General features: G+C 36.4%; 1 protein-coding gene across 6 annotated transcripts in view; it reads left to right on the forward strand.

Moving 5' to 3' along the window:
* The window catches only part of EPRS1 (glutamyl-prolyl-tRNA synthetase 1), a 41,575-nt gene that overhangs the window by 8,276 nt on the left and 8,528 nt on the right, over positions 1-24,771 (forward strand). The window contains exons 4-28 of one of the 6 annotated variants that reach the window (XM_042789644.1): positions 979-1,135; positions 2,313-2,452; positions 3,097-3,191; positions 4,463-4,589; positions 5,130-5,322; positions 5,703-5,874; positions 6,847-7,080; positions 8,597-8,681; positions 9,099-9,158; positions 9,451-9,471; positions 11,529-11,639; positions 13,190-13,326; positions 14,041-14,248; positions 14,702-14,814; positions 15,421-15,538; positions 15,632-16,003; positions 16,870-17,100; positions 17,788-18,036; positions 18,845-19,075; positions 19,395-19,660; positions 20,968-21,019; positions 21,875-22,084; positions 22,205-22,277; positions 23,792-23,871; positions 24,229-24,330. In XM_042789644.1, coding sequence (XP_042645578.1) covers positions 979-1,135; positions 2,313-2,452; positions 3,097-3,191; positions 4,463-4,589; positions 5,130-5,322; positions 5,703-5,874; positions 6,847-7,080; positions 8,597-8,681; positions 9,099-9,158; positions 9,451-9,471; positions 11,529-11,639; positions 13,190-13,326; positions 14,041-14,248; positions 14,702-14,814; positions 15,421-15,538; positions 15,632-16,003; positions 16,870-17,100; positions 17,788-18,036; positions 18,845-19,075; positions 19,395-19,660; positions 20,968-21,019; positions 21,875-22,084; positions 22,205-22,277; positions 23,792-23,871; positions 24,229-24,330 — 3,837 coding nt within the window. The remainder of the gene's footprint in view (positions 1-978; positions 1,136-2,312; positions 2,453-3,096; positions 3,192-4,462; positions 4,590-5,129; positions 5,323-5,702; positions 5,875-6,846; positions 7,081-8,596; positions 8,682-9,098; positions 9,159-9,450; positions 9,472-11,528; positions 11,640-13,189; positions 13,327-14,040; positions 14,249-14,701; positions 14,815-15,420; positions 15,539-15,631; positions 16,004-16,869; positions 17,101-17,787; positions 18,037-18,844; positions 19,076-19,394; positions 19,661-20,967; positions 21,020-21,874; positions 22,085-22,204; positions 22,278-23,791; positions 23,872-24,228; positions 24,331-24,771) is intronic. The other 5 variants (XM_042789646.1, XM_042789645.1, XM_042789648.1 and 2 more) reach the window with 5 other exon arrangements.

The following is a 24,771-nucleotide window of genomic DNA, read 5'->3' on the forward strand; positions in this document are numbered from 1 at the left end:
TGTAAGGCATTTAAAAAGTTGTAGGTTATCTTGTGGCTATTTAAACTTTCTGACTAAAAACCTTGTTTGTAAATTAAGCCCTGAGACATCTGCAGACACACTTTCAATACCAGTATTTCTGATGTTTCTTTTATTTCTTTTTTACTTCTTGAAGTGAAAGTTGTACTTCAAGAAGTATAGTGACAGCTGCATTTGTGGTGCAAATATTTTGGATCATAACTGCAAATGACTGAACTGAATTCTGTGGTGGTGTAATTACATCTGTGCCTGCCACGTTGGCTCGAATATTGGAAGGATTCCTGATACAGTTTACAGAACCGTTATACATGAAATAGGGACAGGGGGCTAAAAGAGATACTTAGTCTCTTACAGGATTGAGGGATTCAGTTTATAGACAGGGCTACTTAATTAACCAAGGGCCTGATTATTAATATTTTTTGTTTATGTACCAAGATATATTTCCTTTTATGGGAGAAGACTGTTTTGCAGGAGAGGGGGTAGGGAAATGAGGTTGGGGAGGGATTTGATTTCTTCAAATCTAAAAGAAGATGAGACAGAGAAGATAGAGACTGAGTAGAAAATTCTGTACTTATCCAGGAGCAGTACCAGGAAGATCAAGTAGGTCACAAATGTTGCATCTAAATAGTTGAAGGATTATGAAATTATTATGTACTATGTGCAATAAATAAGTACCTAAGAACTGATTATTTTTACCAATGGAAATAACTTCAGTAAAGTCAGTATTTTCAGCAGTTTGAATACATCCCGAAGGAAGAAATTAAATTTAATCATTTAGTATAATTCTGTTAAATATTCTTTAAGCATATATTAAGATCTATTGTCTAATATATTTAATGCTAATGTTCCAGTTAATATTTTCTGTTCCACTATTAAATGGATTGTATGTTACATCAGTTTTTTAACAAGCTTCTTTCTCATTCTTTTAGTAACTGACTATCTTTTGTCTCTTAAAACTAGGTTGACCACTGGCTAGAGTTTAGTGCTACAAAGTTATCTACTGCCAGCCAGTTTCTTTCAGCAGTCCAAGAGCTCAACCACTGTCTGTCTTTAAGAACGTACTTGGTTGGAAACTCTCTGAGTCTTGCAGACTTGTGTGTCTGGGCTGTACTAAAAGGTATCAGCATATGTTCTTGCTTTCAGTGCCTTACAATCAGTATATACCAGGAGTCCTCAAATTTCCCTTTTTGTGGATGATAGCAGCAACTTTTAACTGTATGCCAGACTGTATGCTGTTGTACATACTGCTTTGGCCTGTGTGTTGCTAGTGATGTGAATAGTTTAGTTTAGGAAACCCTTTTTAGATTGTTATATTTGGAAATGTATAGAATGCAATTATAGATGGGAATTTTTTTAACTCTTTTTGTGTAACCTGTAAGAGCAGCTTCTTCTTACCGGTTGCATAAATATGAAAATCTGCTGTGGCCCAAAAATTTGGATTAAATACTGAAATTATTTTGTAATACAGAGTAAAATTAGATATATAGACCTTTCCATGACATTATCTCAATAGAGGGAATTTCTTTGGTGTTTAGTTTGTATTATTAAATGAGGTACATGCTATTCTGTAAAATACCCATTGGAGGTTAAAAGAAGCTTTGATTATGTGTTTTCATGGGTTTGGTTTTTGTATTCTTAGATGCATGTCTAAAGTTGCTAGGTGTCAATTTACCATTCAGTATAACCAAATTCCTCTTGAAAGTAAAATGCATATTCAAGATTAAAAGCTAACATCTTTCGGTGTTTTTTCAAAGTTGCTGCTCTTGCAAGAAGTGTCAAGGGAGTGTATGCTTATTTCATTTTTTTTTTTTTTTTTTTTTTTTTCGCCTTTCCCCATCAGAATCTTTCTAGTGAGTTGTGTTCCTTGAAAATTAGATTGTGGGAATACAGACCCTCAAAAATAAAGTGTAGTATTGACATGTGCTTCACTTGTGATAAAGGTTAGAAAACATCAAATCTAGACACGCTAGATGGATATACTATATTTCTGTCTTGAAAAAGATGTTGTTATTAATTTTGAGGTGGGTGATACAAAGAAAAATGTATGTTCCCCAGTTCCCCCCACCTTCTGCTTTGATGAATTCAAGAGAGATTGCAGTATGTTTTAGGTTTGGAGGCAGTTTGTTTATTTAATTTGCTTTAGAATGACTTGTGTCCCCATGACTAAATGTCTTTTTGGAAGAGAGCATAAGTAGATTTTTTTTTTTAATGTCATAATCTTTTCTTAAAAATTACTGTTGGTAATCATTCCATTTTTGTAATTTAATAACTTGAAAAATTGTTTTTTCTAACAGATAATAACATATGGCAAGAGCAAATACAGCAAAACAAAGCTCCTGTCCATGCAAAGCGATGGTATGGCTTTCTTGAGGTGCAGCGTGCTTTTCAGTCAGTAGGAGCCAAGTGGGCTTCTGGTACACCGAATGTTAAAATGGTAAGATTTACTCAGATCCTGTGAAGAGAGTAGCTTTATTTGTGTGAATACACTTTGAGACAAATTTATTTGTTTTTTAAGTTAGGGAATTAAAAGTTAGAAGGAACCAATTGTACAGTAAATCAGACTTTTGTAAACTTGTTTAAAGATAAACCTGTCACTTCCATATTTAGAAAGGCATGAGTGGTGTAGTCCAGTGCTTAAATGGAATCATGTAAAAATGGCACCTCTTAATCAGTGCTGCTCTTTAGATATATTGTTTGTTTTTCTAAAGAGGATTTTGAGATCCTGATAGACCTGCAAAAATTGCAGTCTTTGATTGATTGAATTTGGTGATCACACTCAGGTTAGGAACTCTAAGATATAAAAATTTGGCTAGCAACTGTTTTCTTCTGTGGAATAAATTAAACAACTTGGTGGGATTTTTCAGTCCTGGATCAAATTTGAAGACAGAATAACTTAAAACTCCAGAATTAATCTTGTACTATGAATAACATGGAAGTGAAGAGATGAATTTGGTGTTCAATATGGCAGCTTTTTATGGTCTGGTTTGAAAGGAGACCTTGGTACAGAAGCTATTGTCTAGAGTTTTATATCTGATTATACAGCTAATGCAATCTGTAATTATGTCTCTGATTTTTAAGGCAACAGAAAAGAAAGCGGATGTTGGGAAGTTTGTTGAACTTCCTGGTGCAGAGATGGGAAAGGTCATTGTAAGGTTTCCTCCTGAAGCAAGTGGGTAAGAAACAAATACTTTGAGAAGGTTCTATTTGTGTTTTTTCTTTCAAAAAAAAAAAAAGCATGCTTTGTTGAGGATGTTGATAAGCTTATCAGACAAGATTTTTAAGCCAAAAGAGTATTTACAGCTTTGTCCACATCTATGTTAGAGCTATGTGTTTACTTCTCCTCTATGCCTCATTGCACTGTTGCCTGAATTTGGAATAGGGAGGTTAGTTGCCAGCAGGTGACATGGTGCTGCTCAGCAGTGGGATGAGGAGAAGCAGAAGGATGGCATTTGCATAGATAATGGAGGCGTGTGCACTGACAGGAGCTATGATGTGTATATACAGTCTTTGTGAGTTGGGTGAAAGGACTCATAGTGCTTTTCAAGGAAGCTTAGGTTTGAGAAGGGAAGGATGTGTGGGATAGCCTCCCGTCAGGAAGCCTGACACCAGACGTGTAATGGAGGCCTTTGGCCTTGGGGTCTGGGTTGGACGTAATCCCAAAACACAACACCACACAGTGGAGATGTGATGAGCCAGTTTAATAAACAGAATTTTCAGCCAGCTTTTACTTTTCAGTTTCTTTTTAGAATTGCCTGATGAGCTGTAAAATTTCCATGATTGCATTTCTTCATTAAAGTGGCTGTTCAGCATCATGTGACTTCTGTAGTAGTGTTTCTTACTCTATTAGTCCAGTATAAACTGTTGCTCAGATGTCATAAGTTATGCATTATGTGCATGTATGTGTATAACACATACTGTTTTTGCATTACCTTAGTAGCTTTTAGTGTCTTATTTCTGGTGTTTTACTTAAAACACCATTCTTTAGGGACACCTATATTTTTAATTTTTTTTTTTTAAGTTATTTTCGTTTTGTGGATTTGTTTTTTTTCTGTTTTAGTTTAAACTGGCAGTAACTTTCACTTATGTTAAGTACACAGCAACCACCATCTCAAAAAATTCCACTCTTCTGGATGTGGTAGGTTCAGATTATCTGGTAGCTACTGCTGATTATCATCAACAGTTGGTTTGAGCTAGTCTGTAAAACTGGAGATAATTGCAGTCCTATCTGTATATGTTTGGCTGCTGACCAGGCTCAAACCAAGGCACCATAGTGACATTCTAATTTACAGAGTTAGTTACTTATAGTATTTCAACAAATATGCTGGGTTGGTTTTCTTTTATTAGACTTAAGTATTGCTTCTCATTCTTTCTCCTTCCTTTACCAAAAAAAAAAAAAAGGGAGTTGAAGTAGTACTGGTGTATATGTTTTTTATTTCCTTTTTAGATATCTGCATATTGGTCATGCCAAAGCTGCCCTGCTAAATCAGCACTACCAAGTTAACTTTAAAGGAAAACTTATTATGAGATTTGATGACACAAATCCAGAAAAAGAGAAAGAAGACTTTGAAAAGGTATGATAAGAGAGCAGGGAAATCCATTTACTATAGATAATTCAGAGGTAAATGACATGCAGATTTCCTCCTGCACACTTCTTTTGCACTATATTTTTATGGTATCAGTATTACACTTAAGTCTTATGCTTGGAAGAAATTTCCATCATCTCTATCTTAAAAAGCTTAAAGCCCTTTTACTAGTAGCTTATTCCTGCCCTATCTCCAATGTTTATTTTACGGTGCATGGGTATGCAACTCTTGCAATACACTGTTGCTTTCATTGTATAAATACTAGTTAGTCTGTAACAAGTAATTTGTTTCACCTTTCATCTCCTTTTCTTGTCCTGCCTCTATCTTGAAGTTGTTTAAGTATGATCTCGTATAATTATAAGGTGTGAACAAATGATAAGTGCCTGCCTCTCTTTCCTTTCATGCATGTCATATTATTCCTTCCTAGACAATGGAGCATTAAAAACACCACATCTGGCATAAAGAGGATAGAGTTTTAATAAAACTAACTTTCCTGAATATTACAGCATACAATTTCACACTTTGCAGGTTATTCTTGAAGATGTTGCAATGCTGCACATCAAACCAGACCAATTTACATATACCTCAGATCACTTTGAAACAATAATGAAATATGCTGAGAAGCTCATTCAAGAAGGGAAGGCATATGTGGATGATACCCCTGCAGAACAAATGAAAGCAGAGCGTGAGCAAAGGATGGAATCTAAACACAGAAATAACTGTAAGATATTTTAAACTTCCATCTTGCTTTCTTGTCTTTTGGATTTGGCATCAAAACTTGATTTTTTTATTAACAAAGATGGATGAGATTACTAATTGCGTATCTCTAAGGTCCCTATAGGAACTCAGAAGTGTTTATGGCTTTGTTTTACAAGGCTGGAATAAGTGTACATTTAGAAAGGTGCAGTAAACTCGTATATGTATGAATTCATCACCATTCATTACCACTTCAAAAAAATTTTAAATGTAAAATGTGTGAAAATGAATTCCAGAATCTGAAGTAGGGGGTGTGACATTGCTTTTTGTAACTATAGTAATAAAATGTGGTTCTGTATCAACTTCATAATACTTTAGAAAATGTTTTATTTTTGTTGTTCTTAGGTGTTAATAAGAACCTACAAATGTGGGAAGAAATGAAAAAGGGAACAGAATATGGACAAACTTGTTGTCTACGAGCAAAAATAGATATGAATAGTAACAATGGATGTATGAGGGATCCAACTCTTTATCGTTGTAAAAACCAGCCTCACCCACGTACTGGAAGTACCTACAAGTATGTCCACTTCCCCTTTGTGTGGCCTGTGATCTTCTCAGGGCATTTCCCATTCCTTAGTAAATTTCTTTTAATACTTGGAACCTGGTAGCGTTTTTCAGTCAGACTATGTAATGAGTCTCTTGACTTTTTGAAACTTTAGCAAATGACTTTTTAAACCTGTGAGTTGGCCATCATGGTCAGCAGTGAATATTATTTCCGTTTCAGTCCAGAAATACATTGTATTTCAGTGAAGAAACTTGAATCAAAACATGAATTAAGACTTAATGGCTGTATCTTGGACAACAAAGCTGTTTGCTTTCACTCTTGGAGCTTAAACAGAACCATGGCAATTTTACACTGCTGCAATTTTATATTGCTGCAAAACATCCTTGATCTGCTTACCTGAGTGGCTGCTTCCATTTTCACAGCAACTGCTGCCTTTGTGCAGAATGAAGAATTACTACCTTGTGCATTGAAGTAAGCCTACGCAATTGTCCAAGGCTAGGGTCTGGTGCTTATCTGAAACCTCTGTTTGCAGCTATACAACTCCCTTTTTGGAAACATTGATTTAATGTGTGTATAATAGTTAAAGCTATGTCTGTGGATAAGGGTTTGTTTTTCAACATGAAAGCTTTGCTCATTATTCAGTCAACTAATGATTCTTTTTGATATTTAGGGAAAAAAAACCCTATAAGTCAGCATTTTATGTGTTTGAAAAGAACAGTGGCAGTGTGGGACTTTTTGGTTTTGAATATTAAGGCTAAAATCAGTTAATTTCTTGAAGACTTGCTTAAAAATGTATTGGCCCTCTGGATCTTTTTATGGGCAATTTATTGTGTATGTGCTATTTCAGTCTTGATGTGAAAGTTTTCAGGATCATAGATGGTAAATATTTATAATATATAAATAGAAATTATGCTTGGTTTAAATGTTTACACGTGAGGAAAGTACTTTGTTCTGCCCTGCTAATTGAAGGTCTTTTATTCTCAGGGTTTATCCCACATATGACTTTGCCTGCCCCATTGTTGACAGTATTGAAGGTGTCACACATGCACTGAGAACAACTGAATACCATGACAGAGATGAACAATTCTACTGGATCATTGAGGCACTAGGCATAAGGAAACCATATATATGGGAGTATAGCCGGCTAAACCTCAACAACACTGTGCTCTCTAAGAGAAAGCTTACATGGTTTGTCAACGAAGGACTTGTGGATGGATGGTATGTTACGTGGTCGTAGTTCAGCATTGTTCCTTATGATACTCATGACTGATGCATGCATTCTGTTTTGGACAGTGCTTAGACATCAACGCAGCATGAATTAATATTTAAACAATATTTAAGAACAGAGATTAATTACAGTGGCTTCTGCATGTACAATGTGTCTGTTTACTACTCTACAGTAACTGTGTACATACATATTCATATCCTGTAATAAACATGAGGTAGCTTATTTTTAGACTCTGGCTCTTGCTACGGGTGCTGCTTACATGTTTTCTACTCTGAGTCATCAGATACATTCCTGAGCAATGCCAGAAGGGTGCCTGAATTGAAGAACTTCTGGTCCTATCTAGCCATACAGGCAAATCTGTCCTACTTCCCTCCTGCCTGCTGTCCCTCCACTTCTTTGTATTCTTTTCATGTTACCCAGATTTCTGGAGATCATGCTCGGTGGCCTAGTGGCCTAAGTATTTTCCTAAAAAGTGTGAGCTGTGTGTGGATTTACACTTCTGCAAGTAGTTCTAAGTCTAGAGATGCTTCTTTGTTCATTCCCACAATGGGCCGTTTGAAATCCCCTCCTCATAGTACAGGATTCTGAAGAAATCCATGGATAATGCTAAGTCAGAAAACTGCTTGTAGTATTTTTCCTGGGCTGGTTTTAGGTGATCCTGTGCTCAGCCTATGGGAGCATCATTTTATACAACTTCCTAGGTTGCCTGGTTGCCTTGCTTAGGTGTGCCAAGTATTTATTTTGTTGTTGTTGTTGGTTTTGTTCTCTGATTGCGTTGGAAACCTAGATTCCTAGCTTATGCATGGAGTCATTCTACCAGAGCCAAAATTATATTATTTTTGAATTTTTTATTTTCCTTCCCCCTTCCTTTTTTTTCTGTTGTTTTATTTTTTTTTTTTTTTTTTCCTAGAGGTGTAGCTGGTCCTATGATGACCTCTCCCTTCCTAAGCCTCTGCATTAGGTCCTCAGGAAGGTTGGATACATGTTCGCACTAACATACGTTTTACATTTCAGACTAGGCTTTTTTATTTCCTGCATAAGAAGATAAAATCATAAAATTCTATCACGTGTGTTATTGAGGGATAACGTTGTCATTGTCATTCATCTCTTTCTGGTTTCTCTTGACCAAGAAAGAGCGAAGCCCTGTTGTTTCAGGTTCTGTTATTCAGGTGTTATTGAAAAGGAGGTAATGTGATAGGGACATAACTTTTGCCTTGCCAGTTTTTGAGAGATATAAGTTCAAACAGATAGGGGAAAAAAGCCACTATACCAAGAGATGTCTTTCCTTCCTGGGATGAAGTAGAAGAAAATCTGTACCATACATTTTGTATGGATAAGAGCTCAGTCTTTTCAGTTAGGTCTTTCTCATCTAGCTCTTACTTCATGCAAGCAAAATACACTGAAGCTGTGCCTTTCATGTGTGGCAGTATTAGTAAAGATATTGATACATGTAACTAATAGGTAGACCTTAGCATGTGACACTGATGAAATGTCTTTTTCTACTAGGGATGACCCAAGATTTCCCACTGTGCGTGGTGTCCTAAGAAGAGGCATGACAGTTGAAGGGCTAAAACAGTTTATTGCAGCTCAGGTGGGTGTTCTCTTCTGATTCTTTGAAACTCACTTGGTAAGGACAATTTTTTGTGAAGTTTCAGTTAACGTACTTGTCACTTGGAGATTTCTTATTTTGAAGGTTTGCTGCTTTCATGTGTACTGCTTCCACAGTATTAACACCTGTGAGCAGGTCCTGGCAAAATGGGGTAGCAGGTTTTTTTTTACTTTAAAAAGTGTTTATATTGCAAGCTCAAGATGCCTCTCTAAACTGTTTTGATGAATGCAGACCATAGAGGGTTTGTAATCTTTAAAAGACTTTGTTTTAAATGAGTCTAGCTAGGATATTTATATTAATGTGGTGGTGTTGTTTTGTTGTTTTGTGGTTGTTTTTTTTTTTTTTTTTTTGTGTGTGTGTGTGATTTTTGTTTGTTTGTTTGTTTGTTTTTTTCCCCAGGGCTCTTCTCGATCTGTTGTGAATATGGAGTGGGATAAAATTTGGTCCTTTAACAAAAAGGTATGTGTTTACTTGAATTTGATGCTACTCCTGATGTCCTCTTTCTGGGATATGTAGAGAATCCAGTGTTTGTTGGAGTGCTTATCACAACAAGTAGCAGTTGCAGTATGTTGCATCATTTGGCACACTTTCAGGAAAATGGAATGTCCCCCCCTTTCTAACCTGAACTAGCACTAATCCTATTGATTCTTCTATACAATACTTACTTGCCTTGCTTAGTAGTACAGGGAAAGATAATGATACTTGCTGTAAATCTGATATGAAAACTGCATTTCATTTTTCTGCTTTCAAGCTGCGAGCTATCTGTAAGAAGGTATTACTTAATGCTTTTTACCTTAGCATATAGCTTACAGTGCTGTAAGCATACACAGCATAAGCAATCATTTTGCAGCTTCATAGCACAGTCACATTTGCTTATATAACAGGAGCTCTACAAACCCACTGAAAAATGCATTATTCCTAGTTTTAAAAGGCTGCCCATTTCTGGTTTGGCTTATTTGTTGAACACAAATCCTACTCAATTTGATTCATGTTCGCTGCTTTTCCTTTCTGTGGCAAAAGGACTAATGCACTGCATATACTGCCTATGTAGATAAAGCCAGCACTGCTAATGTTTCTGACTGAATGTCAAATAAGGAATATTGCATCTTGACATGGTTAGTTGCTTTTTGGCAGCGGATGCTTGGACACTATAATAAGGCGAATTGTTATAATGCTGGTTGCATATATTGTGTGATTGTGGAAACACCTGTTATTTTGCATTGGGATTCCTGCTTGGTTTTGCTTAGGTAGTACCCAGACCTGTTTAAGTAGTTTTTGCTTGTCTGGCATGTCTTGTGTCTTGTGTCTTCATGTATTTTGCATTTGGTCTGCTACATACACAAAGGTTTATGAATTGGTTCTTTCTGTTGCTGCATAAATATATTTATGACTAAGAATTGGATTTTGGGGAAAAATCCACAATGGACTGTCAGGGCTCATTTTTTGAATTGGCTATTAAACTGAGTTTCTTTAAACATCTGACTCAACTCCTTGGACAGCATCATATTTATTAGCCCAGTTTATTTACATGTATCTGTGCAGATAGTTTGCAATCTGCAATATAAGCAAAAACAATTGGTTGCGTGCAGGTAGTTCTGAGCTCAAAGACTTCATCAGTGTGAGAGCTCTTACCTTATATGTTATCCCGTAATTAAGCTAGTGAGATTTTAACACCTGTCATCTGAGGAAGGCTTGTGAGTTTTAATGAGTAAAATAAAGAGCCTGGTAACTAAATGACCAGGTTTTACAATGTTATTATCAAAATTATATTAAATCATATAATACACCTGTATTTTGAGATACATACACAAGTCCATTTTTAAAGTGTGTGTCTAACATTTAGGAGTGTGACTTCAGTAACTATGTACCTACAAATGTGTGACTTCTTAAAATTATATCTTCATATCACCTTACTTGCTTATGCCAAGTTATTAGATGCTAAATGTTTTTTTCTAAAATTCCCATATAGTTTTTCCGTTGAGCAGGAATAAACTAAGGAGAAAAAAATCACTTTATACAAATAAAAGCAGGTGTTTTCCTTTGTGTCGGTTTCCAGTTGAACTGGTAGATCTCTGATACCCCTTTTGGACCTAGACAACTGTTGTACTCGAATTGTTTTTAAGTGCCTCTGAGCAGTTTGACAAACCAGTATTTCAGGTATGAAAAATGCTGTGAAAAAACGCATCAGTTGAATTTGAAGATGGGCAATAAAAATACAGGAAGACATTTTACTGGTATTTTTTTCTTGACAAACTTGTGTTGTAGAAATCCTGATGAAGTCAATGTTATGGTGTTGCCTTATTATAGTATCTAATGCGTCTGTATTAAAATTGCAGACTTAGTTGATGCTTCCTCTATAGCCAGGTCTGTCCCCAATTCTGCTGGAGTACTGACCTGGAAAATGAGTATGGGATCAGATCTTGTGCTGCTGGAAAAAGAACAAACTAGTCTGATAAATTATTGCTTTCAATTCAGAGAAAGTGGTCCAGATGTAGTAACCTATGCTCATAGTAAAACTATATCAAAGTACATTTTGCTGTCTTCCTTGTGAGGCATTAGCTCATAATTTTGGTTTCTTCTGGTGTCATTCATACCCAATTCATAGTTTTTACTCAAAGTATTTCAGTAAAGATGGGAAACTGTGAAATATTACCACTGTCTTCTCACTTTGCTGTAGCTTTGGCTTAAAGTGATATTAAAGCAAATATAAGAAAGCGCAGTAACATAAAGAATACCAGTTAATATTCCTTTTTGGTGGTTGTTGTTTTATACATCTTATTTCTCTGCCAATGTCATATATTCATGATCTACCTCATTTGTTTTCTGTAGGTTATAGACCCAGTAGCACCTCGGTACATTGCTTTACTGAAAGATGCAGTGGTCCCAGTAACTATTCCTGAAGCTCAAGAGGAGATGAAAGAAGTGGCTAAACATCCAAAGGTTCTCACTTTACTCTCATAATTTTCTTGTATTGCAAGTCAGTGCGATTGGAAGTACCTTGGCTTGGAGCAGTCAGCAAGGAGAGTCCTGCTTTTAACTTGATCAAGCAGCATGAGATAAAACCAAGGTGTACTCTTTTTTTCACAGAATTGTCAGAACCAGGGCAACTACTGAACGTGTTTAAGAGGATGTAGGAAACTGCTTTTATAAATATGTAGAGTGCATGTAGACAGTGTATTGAAAGGCCTCTCTGGGAGTTTTCAGAAGAGGAGAAATGTTGCAAGTATGGAGTGATGCTCAGATTGTTTTTATTATTGCTTGATACTAAATTTCACAGAGAAGTTTAATTATAAAATTTTATTCAAGATTTATGGGAATTAGACAGTTTTTACTGCTTATCCATAAGAGTGAGGAATGCACGAGATTTTGTAAAAAAGTTTATTAAATTAGACGTATGTAGAGAAGTGATATATTAACCTGTTAATTCTACCAATCCCTGGATTTTTTAATATGACTTTTAAATTTGGATAGAAAATAATTATTATCAAAAGTTAAAAACTTGCTGATTTGATACTCTGATCCACTAAGCAGAATAATATCCCTTAAGAAGGGGAGTGCGTTACTGATACAATTCTTTTTTGGCACTACAATTAGTAAAGATGCTTTGCTTTGAGTGTGTCATCTCAAATTGTACTTAAGCTTCACTGAAAGCATCCCTTAGGTATCACACTTATACTCGGAAACAAGTGAATATTGTTGAGGTTTTGCTCCATTTATTTGTTTTTATTTTGTTGCTCTGCGTGTTCCTGTAGCCATTTCTTGTAACTGAGAGGTAGACATCTAATTTGTCTTCTTCCCCATGACAGATAAACAAGGAAGCAGGTTTTCAGCAGATGCAAGTGAGAATTTTGACCCTGTAAGAGTCAAAAAGACTGATGTTTGGTCAGATGCAAGCCAGCATATTAAACCATTGATATTAGAAATGCTTCTTCCAGTATATAATGAAATAAGTACTGACCAGAAGAAGCAAATTTCAAACTTCTGATCATCTGAAAAAGTCTGAGCCCCCAGCTGTGTGCCTTATTTTTTTCTAATTTCTATCTTTAAAGATATGTGCAGCTGAGAAAAGGTCCATATTTGTTTCCATATTAACTATATAAAAAAGCAAAAATAAGAGTTATGAAATTATTTTTGAAGGGAATTTGCATAGCAAAATGGAAACTTGTAAAAACTAAGTATTTTTTTTTCCTGTAAGATTTTAAAGTTGTATGGACCTTAAGGACATGACATATGCTATCAGTTTTGTTAGAGCTAGTATTTGATAGAAGATAGGATTTTTCGGGTGTACTGTCTGAGGAACACATGCAACACTTGTGAACGAGACACCTGAAAGCGTTGTGGAAGAATACTACAGCTTTGCATTACAGTTATTGTCCATCTTCTATCTTCATCTGTTTTCTATGTATAAAGCAAAGTTTTGGAACTGCATTAACTTTAGTCGGCTTATATAATAACAATCTCTCCTTTGAAATTAAAATCATTATTCACAGAATGCCGATGTTGGGTTGAAACCTGTGTGGTATGGCTCCAGAGTCCTGATCGAGGGTGCAGATGCAGAGACCCTGACAGAGGGAGAGGTGGTTACGTTCATAAATTGGGGCAATATTATCATCACCAAATTAAACAGGTAACCTGTTCACTGGGAGAAAGAATTTATTTTTGCTTTTCAGCTTTGTTGATTTTTCTTTTAATAGGTAGCTTGTAACAGTAAGATATTAATGGTTGTCCATATATGTCCCTTCTGTGATTCTGTATACAGATAGCTACTTTGAAATATGCCACAAACCTGCATGTTATCATAAAGCATATTTTAATGTAAATTCAGGTCTGAAATCACCAGTCAGTCCTGATACTTTGTGTCCCTCTCATCCAGCATTCTCCATGTTTCTACAGTAATATTTCCACTGTGAAATGGCTTTTTCAGATGAAAAAAACCCACCTGGAATTTTAGAAACTTTCACCTTGTAACGAATACTGCTTTTGTGTACTAAAAACCTAAACCTATCAGAGTTTCAGTTGCAGAACTGTTGAGGTGACGGAGACCATTAATGTCATCAGAGTATCTTTGAGATTGTTGTGTTGAGACAGTGGCAGAATGAGGTGAGCTGAGATAGAGAACATAAATATGTAGAGATTTTTTTTCCTACTGTCTCTTAATATTTAAGAAATCAAAATTAAAGAACTTCAACAGGAGTGAATACACTCTTTCATTTCTTATGCCTTCCACACTTCAAAAATTAACACTGAACATTTGTTTTTCATTGAATCTATTGATGGTCTGTAGTATCAAATGAGAACTAATCATTTAGGCTTTACTCTTACCATTTCTGTTTTCCTGTAGAAATTCAAGTGGAAAAATTGTGTCCATTGATGCTAAGTTGAACTTAGAGAATAAGGACTTCAAAAAAACAACAAAGATCACTTGGTTAGCAGAAACTCCATGTGCACCATTCATCCCAACTGTCTGTGTTAATTATGAGCATCTGATCACTAAGCCAGTCCTAGGTAAAGATGAAGATTTCAAGCAATATATCAACCAAAATAGCAAGGTAAGTTATCTTTTTGTCCCCTTTATTCCACACAGCTTAATGTTTTTGTTGTTTTTTTTTTTTTTTTTTTTGCCATCACTGTTTTTAGTTACCCTTTTTTTTTTTTTTTTCTCATTTAAAGTTTTAGTTTGCCAAACAGGTAAATCATGTCCTGGTGTGTCTAGTTTCCATGTTTTCTATTTATCCTCTCATAATTTCAAAATTCAAATTTGACTCATGTTTTCTCAGGTGTTACCTGGATTTTACACGTCTGAGACTAATAGTTTGGGATTTTGTCTTGTTACATTCTTATGATATGGCATCTTCTTGCTAGTACTTGTTCTGCCGCCCCTGGAATTAACATTTCAACATTTCCAATTAGAAAATCATCACTATCCTTCTACAGCTCTGCTATATTTCTTCCTATTTCTTGTGCTCTGTTAGATTTGGACTGATTTCTTTTAACACTTACAGCAAGAAGAACTGATGTTAGGTGATCCTTGCCTTAGGGAGTTAAAAAAAGGGGACATTATACAACTTCAGAGGAGAGGATTCTTTATTTGTGATCAGCCCTATGAGCCAGTGAGGTAAGCTACCCAAGAGTGGCCTAAGCAGACTTCACAGAATTTGCTTTAGCTTGCTGTGTTTTAATGTTTTCACACATGCATTAGCAAGATTAATGTTGCCTGCAGATATTTTCCCTTTTACCATGACCCTTCTGTAGAATACTTCTGTGGACTGGCATGGCATTTAGCTTGCATGTTCCTCCACTTTCAAACTGTCTAAGCCGAGTACATGGCACTTTTGGTGCACCCCACTTAACTTGGACTTAGTAAAGAAATCATGGTTTCCTCGTGATTCTAAGTATATAAATAAATGAACAATGTTATGGAATAAAACAGGCATTTGCCCAATTAGAGTGTGCACATACTATTTAATTGTAACAGCTCTTTAGCAAGCTACCAAACATCTAAATTACACTGCATTTCAACATAGTATTATAACATAAAGTAAACTTCTATGTAACAGGGATCAATGCAGATCCCCAATTATGTAAATTTGGGTAACTACAGTAGTGTACAAAGATTAACTTGCACTTGTGCAACAGCATCCTATGGACAGAGTAGAATGTTTGGTTCAATAAATGGTTCATATGTATCCTGTATTTCCTTTTTCTATAAATCCTTTTACAGTCCTTACAGCTGTAAAGATGCCCCATGCATTTTGATTTACATTCCTGATGGACACACTAAGGAAATGCCAACATCTGGGTCAAAAGAGAAGACCAAAGCTGAAACTGCAAGGAAAGAGGTAAACTTGTGTTTTAGAGAAGTGCCACGAAATCTATTACTGTATAAGATTATCAAGATGATCATGCCAAATACTCTTTTTTTTTTTTTGAAGGCTAGCTCAGCTGTAAAAGGAAAATCTGCTCCACTTGTTGGTGATACCTCTACTCCAACCTGTACTCTACCTGAAGGTCACCTGGTCATTTACAACAGAGTGTCTGCACAGGGTGATATAGTTCGTGACTTGAAAGCTAAGAAGGCAGCAAAGGAAGATATTGATAAAGCTGTGAAACAATTGCTGGCCTTGAAAGCAGAATACAAAGAGAAGACGGGCCAGGAGTATAAGCCTGGAAATCCTCCAGTATCTGTAACTGAACAGTCTTCAAAGCTTGAGACCTCTGGTACCCTGGACAGTAAAGCTCTGTATGATAAAGTAGCAGAGCAAGGAGAAGTGGTCCGAAAACTGAAAGCTGAGAAAGCACCTAAGGTGGCTGATTAATATTTTTTTGTTTGGGTTTGCATAGCCCATTGTTCTCTGTCTGTGGAGGTGAATGGGTGCTTATGGATCCATGTTTTCATAGTGATCATCATTTGGACCGGGTTCTGTTCTGTCAAGACCTCTGTTTTCCAATGCTTATCTCTTATCTAGATATGTATGACAAAGTGTGTGTTAATATTCATAAAGATGCAAGTAAATTCCTGTATTTCTTAGGCTGCTGTTCTGAAATGTGGACAGGATTCACCCCACAGCATGGGTTGATTAAGTATCCAAATCTGGTCCTTGGGGTTAAAATATCCTGCAGTATTTAGTTATTTAACTAAATATGGTCAAATTATGTGACTTCATAGGATTGACTTGATGCTATTTAGACCTTAAACAAAACCCCACAATCAGAAAGAAAAAAAGAAAGTAATATCCAAATACTGCAGATCTTTTTGAGATATCTTCCTATCTAGCATAGAAAATGTAGTAGCTGTGTTCTTTCCATTCTTTCTAATGCAGAGCAAGAAAAGATGGGAAATAACACACTTTGCCTGGTGGTTAAATACTGTTCATAGTAGTGCCTTGATGGCACCATAAAATTTAAATAAATGGGAAGATCTAAGCTAAATTATTGTTATAATTCCACATAGGACTGCTAGGGTTGTGTATCCCTTAACAGGAAATACTTTGTTAAAGTAGGGAACTAGTGAAGAAAACTTCTCTGAACAGCTCTACTAAATAGTTAAGAAAATGGGATAGGTGTGCATAAACTGCAGGTCTTTTCATGAAAGTATTTAAGGTGTACTTCAGAGCCTTACATCTCTATATCTTTGTTCTTCCCTCTTTCTGCCCCTTCCTTTCTCTTTCAGGATGAGATAGGTGCTGCTGTGGAAGTCCTTTTATCCCTAAAGGCAGAATATAAACAACAGACAGGCCAGGAGTACAAACCCAGAAGCCCACCTGTGGTCTCTGTCCCTCCTCAGTCTTCTCCTGTTTCTGCTCTTCCACTCTCATGTCCAGTAGACAGCAAATCTCTGTACAACAAAGTAGCTGAACAAGGCGAAGTAGTCCGCAAACTTAAATCGGAGAATGCTTCAAAGGTGTATTAGCCGTGAATACTTCTGAGTGGAACAATATTTTCAGTTTAGACTAAAACCTAATTACAGGTTTTATGAAACTTGAGGAACACAATATAAGCAAGTACTTTCAAATTCCATGAAGTGCTTGCTTAATTTCTCTTAAGCTGATGACATGGCTGACTTCATGAGTTCTGTGATAGTGCATGGAGAACCTGGAAAATAAACAAACAAGTTCTTTTTTTAGTGATACAAGATAAGGGAAGCAGAATATAGGCAGTAACTTGAAATCAACAGCTGTAACTTGAAAGCTAGAATGGCAATAACAAATTTGGTAGTAATTTGATAGTGGCCAGGGAACCATTCTTTATTCAGTCTTAGTATTTGCTACCATTCTCCAGTGTACAAAGTCATGGACTGCTGTAACTGGAAGGAATTAAGCCGCATAAATGGGAAGATTTCATGGCACAGAAATCAGCCCTTACTGCCTGATTCAGTCCTTTGATGTGCAACTTGTAGGTATTCTGGCTAAAAAGTTTTACCACAGAACTCAATAATGACAACTTACACTAACAAGTTAGCTCTAGAAGTTTTATTACAACAGCTATGTTAGTGCCATTCTAGTAAATGTTATGTTATATTAGCTATTGTCTTGCATCCCTTTTATTTCTATCTTTATCTGCAACTGCTGTTTTTCCTTTCTTGCTTCAGGAACAAATAGATGAGGCTGTGAAAGTTCTTTTAAATCTAAAAGCAGAATATAAACAAAAGACAGGTCAAGAGTACAAGCCTGGAAATCCACCTTCAGCTCCTCCTTGTATACCTTCTACTACACTTCCATCTCCTGCGTGCTGCCATAGCTTGGCACCCTGTAGCTTAGTGGATGGCAAAGCACTTTATGATAATGTAGCTGAACAAGGGGAAGTGGTACGCAGACTCAAAGCAGAGAAAGCTTCCAAGGTATAATAGTAAATAGAGTAAGCAATTGTAATTCTTACCACATTTTGCCACTGGGGGGAAGTGTTTCACCAAATAAGGATCAAACTCCCTTATGTCTGGGTCATGGTTTAGCAATCAAACTTGCATGGTCTGATAATGCCACAAAAGGCTGTTCTGATTCTGGATACTATCTTTACTCTGATGCATAAATTCTAAATTAGCTGGGTAAAAAGTCAAACTTAACCTCTCACATCTAGATAAATAGGCACAAGCATGGCAGATGCCAACACTGCAGAGGTTTTTAATGTATTTTACTTGCTGTATCTGGGACAAGTGAAGATAAAAGCATCTAGTGTGCTGCAACAATAGCAAGACTTTTCAAAACATGACAAATTCAGTAATAGTTGTGGAAAAGAAGCACAAGACAAACGTTTATGTTTTTAGTAGCTGCTGTTCTTTTCTGCCTATATTTCTACCTTGCAGAATTAGTTCTGGTGTTTTTTTGTTTCTGTGTTTTTTTGGTTTTCTGGTTTTGTTTGTTTTTATAAAGCTATTTTCTGAAACAGTTTGTTGTATTTTTCATTGTAGATTCTGCTGCCATTATTATCAGATTATAGCTGGCCAGGTGGGCTAAGGGGGCATTCTGGTGCAATGTGACAGCTCTTAAACATACTCCTGTTGATTGGGGAAGAGCTATTACATGAGTCCCTGAATTATGAGGCACTGTTTATTGATAGATGGAAATTTTATTTTCTTAGCTTGAAAATCAATGCTTCTTGTCAGTTCTTTAATGCTCACCAGCACATCTTGCTATTTGTCCTCCATATAGGATGAAATAGATGAAGCAGTAAAACTCCTTCTTTCTCTAAAAGCTGACTACAAGGGAAAGACTGGGCAGGACTACAAGCCAGGACATCCACCAGTAGCTCAAGATGCTTTGCCTCAGGCATCAAACACAGTACCCAGTGGTCCAGACACACCTGAAGCTAAAGCCCTGTTTAGCAAAGTAGCTCTTCAAGGAGATGAAGTTAGGAAATTGAAATCAGAAAAAGCAGAAAAGGTAAAAACATACTGTAATATAAAAATGTATGTATTTCGATTTAAAGGTCTGTTTTAAATTCAGTGTGATTATTTAGAATAAGCAGCATTTGAATTCTGAGATCTGAAATGTACTTTTAAAATTATTTTTGTCAAATATGATCTTTAAAATGTTAACGGATTTAGGTTAAGTATTGTCTTTCACTGATATTTTTTTTTCCCCTCAACACTATGTGGATATCCACAATGTTGTACATAGATCCATTTTATTTTTTTTGATAGAGCCATTTTATTCTGTGGTTTCTGTATAAATTCTTCTTTTTATTTTTTTGTTCTTCAAGGAAAAGATAGATGCAGCTGTTAAGGAACTTCTTCAGTTGAAGGCCCAGTATAAGGCTGTTTCAGGAGTTGACTATAAACCAGTTTCTGCTAGTGGTACAGATGATAAAGACAAGAAGAAGAAGGAGAAGGAAAACAAGTCTGAAAAGCAGAGTAAGCAGCAGAAGCAAAATGATGGTCCAAAAAAAGAACTTCTGCAAGGACAGAGTAGTAATGAGCTCTCATCAAATGGATCAGGAGAGGGTCAAGGCCCTAAGAAACAAACCAGGTAAAGATGTTATCTCTAATCTGTTTGCTAGAAACCTCAACTGTTTACCTTTATTCAGATTTAGAGTTTCATAGGTTTCTCATTTGATTTGAAAACATGGACGTTTGCAAATAACTGTGTTCATTTCCATATTTAGGATCCAGCCAAAAGCAAGTTACCAAAGTTTATTTAGTGTTAGTTGTACCTCAGCATCCTACTGAGGAAAATTCTACATAGCCTGTAGGAAGCATAAAGCAGTATGCACACTCCGTTACTGTGAGTACTGTTACTGTCATTGAGAACTTGCTATGCTTCATTATTTGCTTCTGCAAATGTGCTGTTCTGTCTTACTCAATGTAAACCCTGGAGGGAAAAAAAAAAACAACACACTTATGCTTATTTCATTGTACCAGGGTTTCAAAACTATTTACTGCAAGTACTATGAGGAGTATGTAACCCAACCTAGAGCAAAGCACTGCTGTTGTTGATGGTGGAACTCTCCAGTGAGGATTGCTGTGTATCTCCTCTCCTGTTCCCACCCTGAAAATTTAGAAGTCTTTCCACAGCATGTATTATGCAGCACTATTTATTTTCTGTTTCAGATACATACATTTCATGTTAGAGGCAGAGATGTTGTTATTTTATATAGAAATTATGCCAGAAAAATGCATTTTTCACCCCTAAACTATTGTTTGTAGAGATACAAAAACTTTAGTCTACTGTCATTTGAGTCTGGTGAGTTTAGCCTCCTTTACAATCTTGTAGTTTTAGTGATTATCTTTACTGTAGATGGTAGTGTCAGTTTTCTGTCTTGAGCAGCGTGACTGACATTCACATGAATGGTGAATTCAAGTTGCATATGTTTCCTTGATTGTAGATACCATCTAGGTTAGAAATCTTTAAAAAAAAAAAAAAAAAAAAAAAAAGAGTGAAACAGCTTACACACAGGTCTGGTTAATCTTAGGTTCCTACTGGAAGTCCTTAGGTTTTTTTCAGTGCATCATTATTAGCTTCTTAGATGCAACCATGGTGAGAATTAGAAGGATTCAAACAGTAGAAATTAAACAGAGCTGTTTTTATGAAATACTTTTGTTAGCCAAGGTAAGGAAATGACACCAATTCCTACTAGACAATATGTACTGAACTGTCAGGAAAAAAAATTGGAAAAAGCTCTTTCTATGAAGTAAAATTAAAATATTCTGTTTCATGCCCTCCCTTTTTCTGTCCCCCCTCCTCCTACCCAAAAAAAAAAAATATAAAAAAGGTCAGGGTAAATTTCACTGCTAAATGCTGTATAGCACAAATCTGGTTCTTTTCTAATACCATAGGCTGGGTCTAGAAGCTAAAAAAGAAGAAAATCTTGCAGACTGGTTCTCTCAGGTAAGTGCACATCAGTTTGAATTTAAAAATTGCTTCATTCTCTTATAAATCTAAAACAGATCTTGATTTATAACTTATCTTGTATTTCTGTGTTTTAAAATACAAAGCAAAATACTTGCTCTTTTCTATTTCTTATACTGCTATCAGAGACTTAAATAGAAGTGCCTGGATTGAAGAGCTAAATAAATGTAGGAAGCTGTAACAAGGATGATCATCAACCACTTCACCATCCCCTCATAAATATATATATATATATGATTTTCTTAATTCCTTTCTGAGTTCCTCTTTCATTAAGAGTGCAAAACTTCAGCAAAGCAATAGGAACTTCACAGGCTTGGGAGTTTTATTTGACCTCAAGATGACAAAAGTTAGTATCTGTTGATAATGAATTTGCTGGCTTGTGAGGTTCAAAACCAGAGTAGAGGTGATTAGTTTAGATTAGCCTACTTATGACAGATTGTAAATAGATATCAGTGGTGTACACTGCCTCTCACTAGTATAATTTTTGCCTATATGCTAAGGAATAAAAATGCTTTCTGACATGAGCTAGAGACATTTCTTACAAAAGTGGTTTGTTGGCTCCCAGAAATTAGCTACTATCTCTTAACTAAAACTGATTCAATGAATCCAAGTAAGTGTTTACATTATTCAGATCTGTTATTAAACTTAACGTTCCTGCTTAACTTTCTCTAACTATAGGTAACAAAAACGATCTCAAAGCAAATCTTTGCTAACTTTTTGAGCACAAAGACTTAAATAGGAGATTTTTCATAAATTGCATGCCACACACTTGAATTACAGAATGTTCTTTGTGTATGAAATGGAAACTTCACTATCTAAACAATCTTTTGAAAGGTGATCACAAAATCAGAGATGATTGAATACTATGATGTGAGTGGCTGTTATGTTCTTCGTCCTTGGGCTTATGCTATTTGGGAAGCTATCAAGAACTTCTTCGATGCAGAGATCAAGAAACTTGGAGTGGAAAACTGTTACTTCCCCATGTTTGTGTCCCAGGCTGCCCTAGAGAAAGAAAAGACTCATATTGCTGACTTTGCTCCTGAGGTACACTTCAGAACTTTGTTTTAATCTGAATACAAGAAAACCCAACCACTTATTCTGCATCTGAGTATGAAACTTTTTTTGTTTGATTTTTATTTTCTTATTTTTTTTTCCTTCCTTTAGGTTGCTTGGGTCACAAGATCAGGGAAAACAGATCTGGCTGAACCGATTGCTGTACGGCCCACAAGTGAAACAGGTAGACCTTTTTTCATACAGTTTGACTGTAAAGAAAACAGTTACAGGTATAGTGTTAGCTGATAGACAAGAGTCCCTTCTGATTAGAATGTTTTCTATAACTCCTTATCAAAATTTCCTGCTGCTTTTAGCAAATGTCATGACATTATACGTTCTCTTAAATGGACTCTCCTAGAAAATGTAAACTCTAGGAGTTTTTCCATTAATATGAAATCATAGAATGGTTTGGGTTAGAAGGGACCTTAAAGATGATCCAGTTCCAACCCCCCTGCCATGGGCAGGGACACCTTCCATTAGACCAGGGTGCTCCCAGCCTCGTCCAACCTGGCCTTGAACCCTTCCAGGGAGGGGGCAGCCACAGCTTCTCTCGGCATACCAGGCCACTGTCTCAACACCCTCACAGTAAATAGTTTCTTCCTTACAATCTAAATCTACCCTCTTTCAGTTTAAAACCATCTACCACTACACCCCCTGATGAAGAGTCCCTCCCCAGCTTTCCTGTAGTCCCCTTCAAGTACTGGGAGGCTGCTATAAGGTCTCCCCAGAGCCTTCTCCAGGCTGAACAACCCCAACTCTCTCAGCCTGTCCTCACAGGGGAGGAGCTCCAGCCCCCTGAGCATCTTTGTGGCCTCCTCTGGACCCGCTCAAGCAGATTTATGTCCTTCTTATGTTGGGGGCCCCAGAGCTGGACACAGCACTGTGGAGGGTGAGAGGGTCTCATGAGAGCAGAGTAGAGGGAGAGAAACCCCTCCCTCGACCTGCTGGCCACACTGCTCTTGATGCAGCCCAGGACACGGTTGGCCTTCTGGGCTGCGAGTGCACATTGCTGGTTCACAGTCAGTTTTCCATCCACTGATACCCCCAAGTCCTTCTCTGCAGGGCTACTCTCAATCCACTCATCTTCCAGCCTGTAGTTGTGCTTGGGATTGCCCTGACCCATGTGCAGGACCTTGCACTTGGCCTTGCTGAACTTCATGAGGTTTGCATAGGCCCACCTCTCAAGCCTGAAGACTGATTTGCTTTGACTGAAAACCATGTTTGTTTGGTTGGTTTATATTGTTTATAATAAAATTTCTTCATCTTATACTTCACTAGAGTTTTGTATGTACTTTTACTATAGTTGTAAAACTAGATTTAACATCTTAAGACATAAGGCTGGATGAGTTTTGAATTGAATCAGGTATGGTATAGCATCCTGAAATCTCAAGGTCAGTGAATTTCTATTTGTGAGCATAGATGTATTTACATACTCTTAAGCCAGTGACTCGTAGTGTCATTAGATACTAAGATTTAGATTGTACTTTGACCAGCAGCAAGCAAGCTATTTTGCAGAGACACAGGATGAAGTGGAAGTACTCGTTTCAGTGAAAATATTATGTGTTAAGACAAAAAATGTGGTTTAGAGAATTAAACATAAAAGCATAGTTCTCACAGCAGAGAATGTTAAGCAAAAAGAAAGGTTTGGCATAAACTGGCTGTATTGTGCAGAGACCCAAAACTGCTTTCTTTTCACAGTCATGTATCCTGCCTATGCAAAGTGGGTGCAGTCACACAGGGATCTTCCTATCAAGCTTAATCAGTGGTGCAATGTTGTGGTATGTCCATATGTGACTTCTGAGTTAACTGTTCTATCGTAAGTGCAGTATAGGACAATTATTCTATGTGGACATGTCATGATGACACTGATCACAGCACCTAATTCAAGGCAACATTATGAATGTTATGTGATTTTTTTTTTTTTTTTTTTTTTTTTTTCCCCCCCCCACTGTTTTTACTGAAACATACTTTATCAATGTATGTTTTTGATTATATTGTTTAAATAGAAATTTGTGAAGAGTTTACTTTTTACCTTTATTCAGAATTTTCTAATACTTACAAACATTATTTTAACAGTAATTTGACACTAGTATTAATCATGGTGTTAATTTTTTTTTATTTTCCGCCCCCTCCAGCGTTGGGAGTTCAAACATCCCCAGCCTTTCCTTCGCACTCGTGAGTTCCTTTGGCAAGAAGGTCACACAGCATTTGCAACATATGAAGAAGCAGCAGAGGAGGTAAAAAGCTGGTGCTTTTGCTTTCAGAAAGTTACCTTACTTCTTAGCAACACTAACAAATCTTTTTACTAGGACCTTGTAGAAATCTGTCTCTTTTTCTTTGAGGCCTTCATAAAAAATGCCAAGTGTACTAAAGAATACTTTCCTTAAAAATTATTTTCCTTAGAAATCTAAATAATGTGTTCACATGTTGACTGATAGAAATTTTAACACTTCCTTTGCCCAAAAGACAAAGGTTTCATTGAGTATCACGGCATTATCTTTATTTACTTGGCAGATGCTCAGACTTTTAGGTGGAAACTAGAAGTCAATATAACCACAGGACTGGCATTTCTGCAGTGACTCTTGTTTTCTGTCGTGGTTTATAGTTATTGCTTTTTGATTCATAGGAAATAACAGCCAAAGTTTAAAGCAATTGAAGAAATCCTATTTTTTAATCAC

This window comes from Tyto alba, unplaced genomic scaffold, assembly GCF_018691265.1.
Source record: "Tyto alba isolate M040663 unplaced genomic scaffold, T.alba_DEE_v4.0 Super-Scaffold_16, whole genome shotgun sequence".
Lineage (NCBI taxonomy): Eukaryota > Metazoa > Chordata > Aves > Strigiformes > Tytonidae > Tyto > Tyto alba.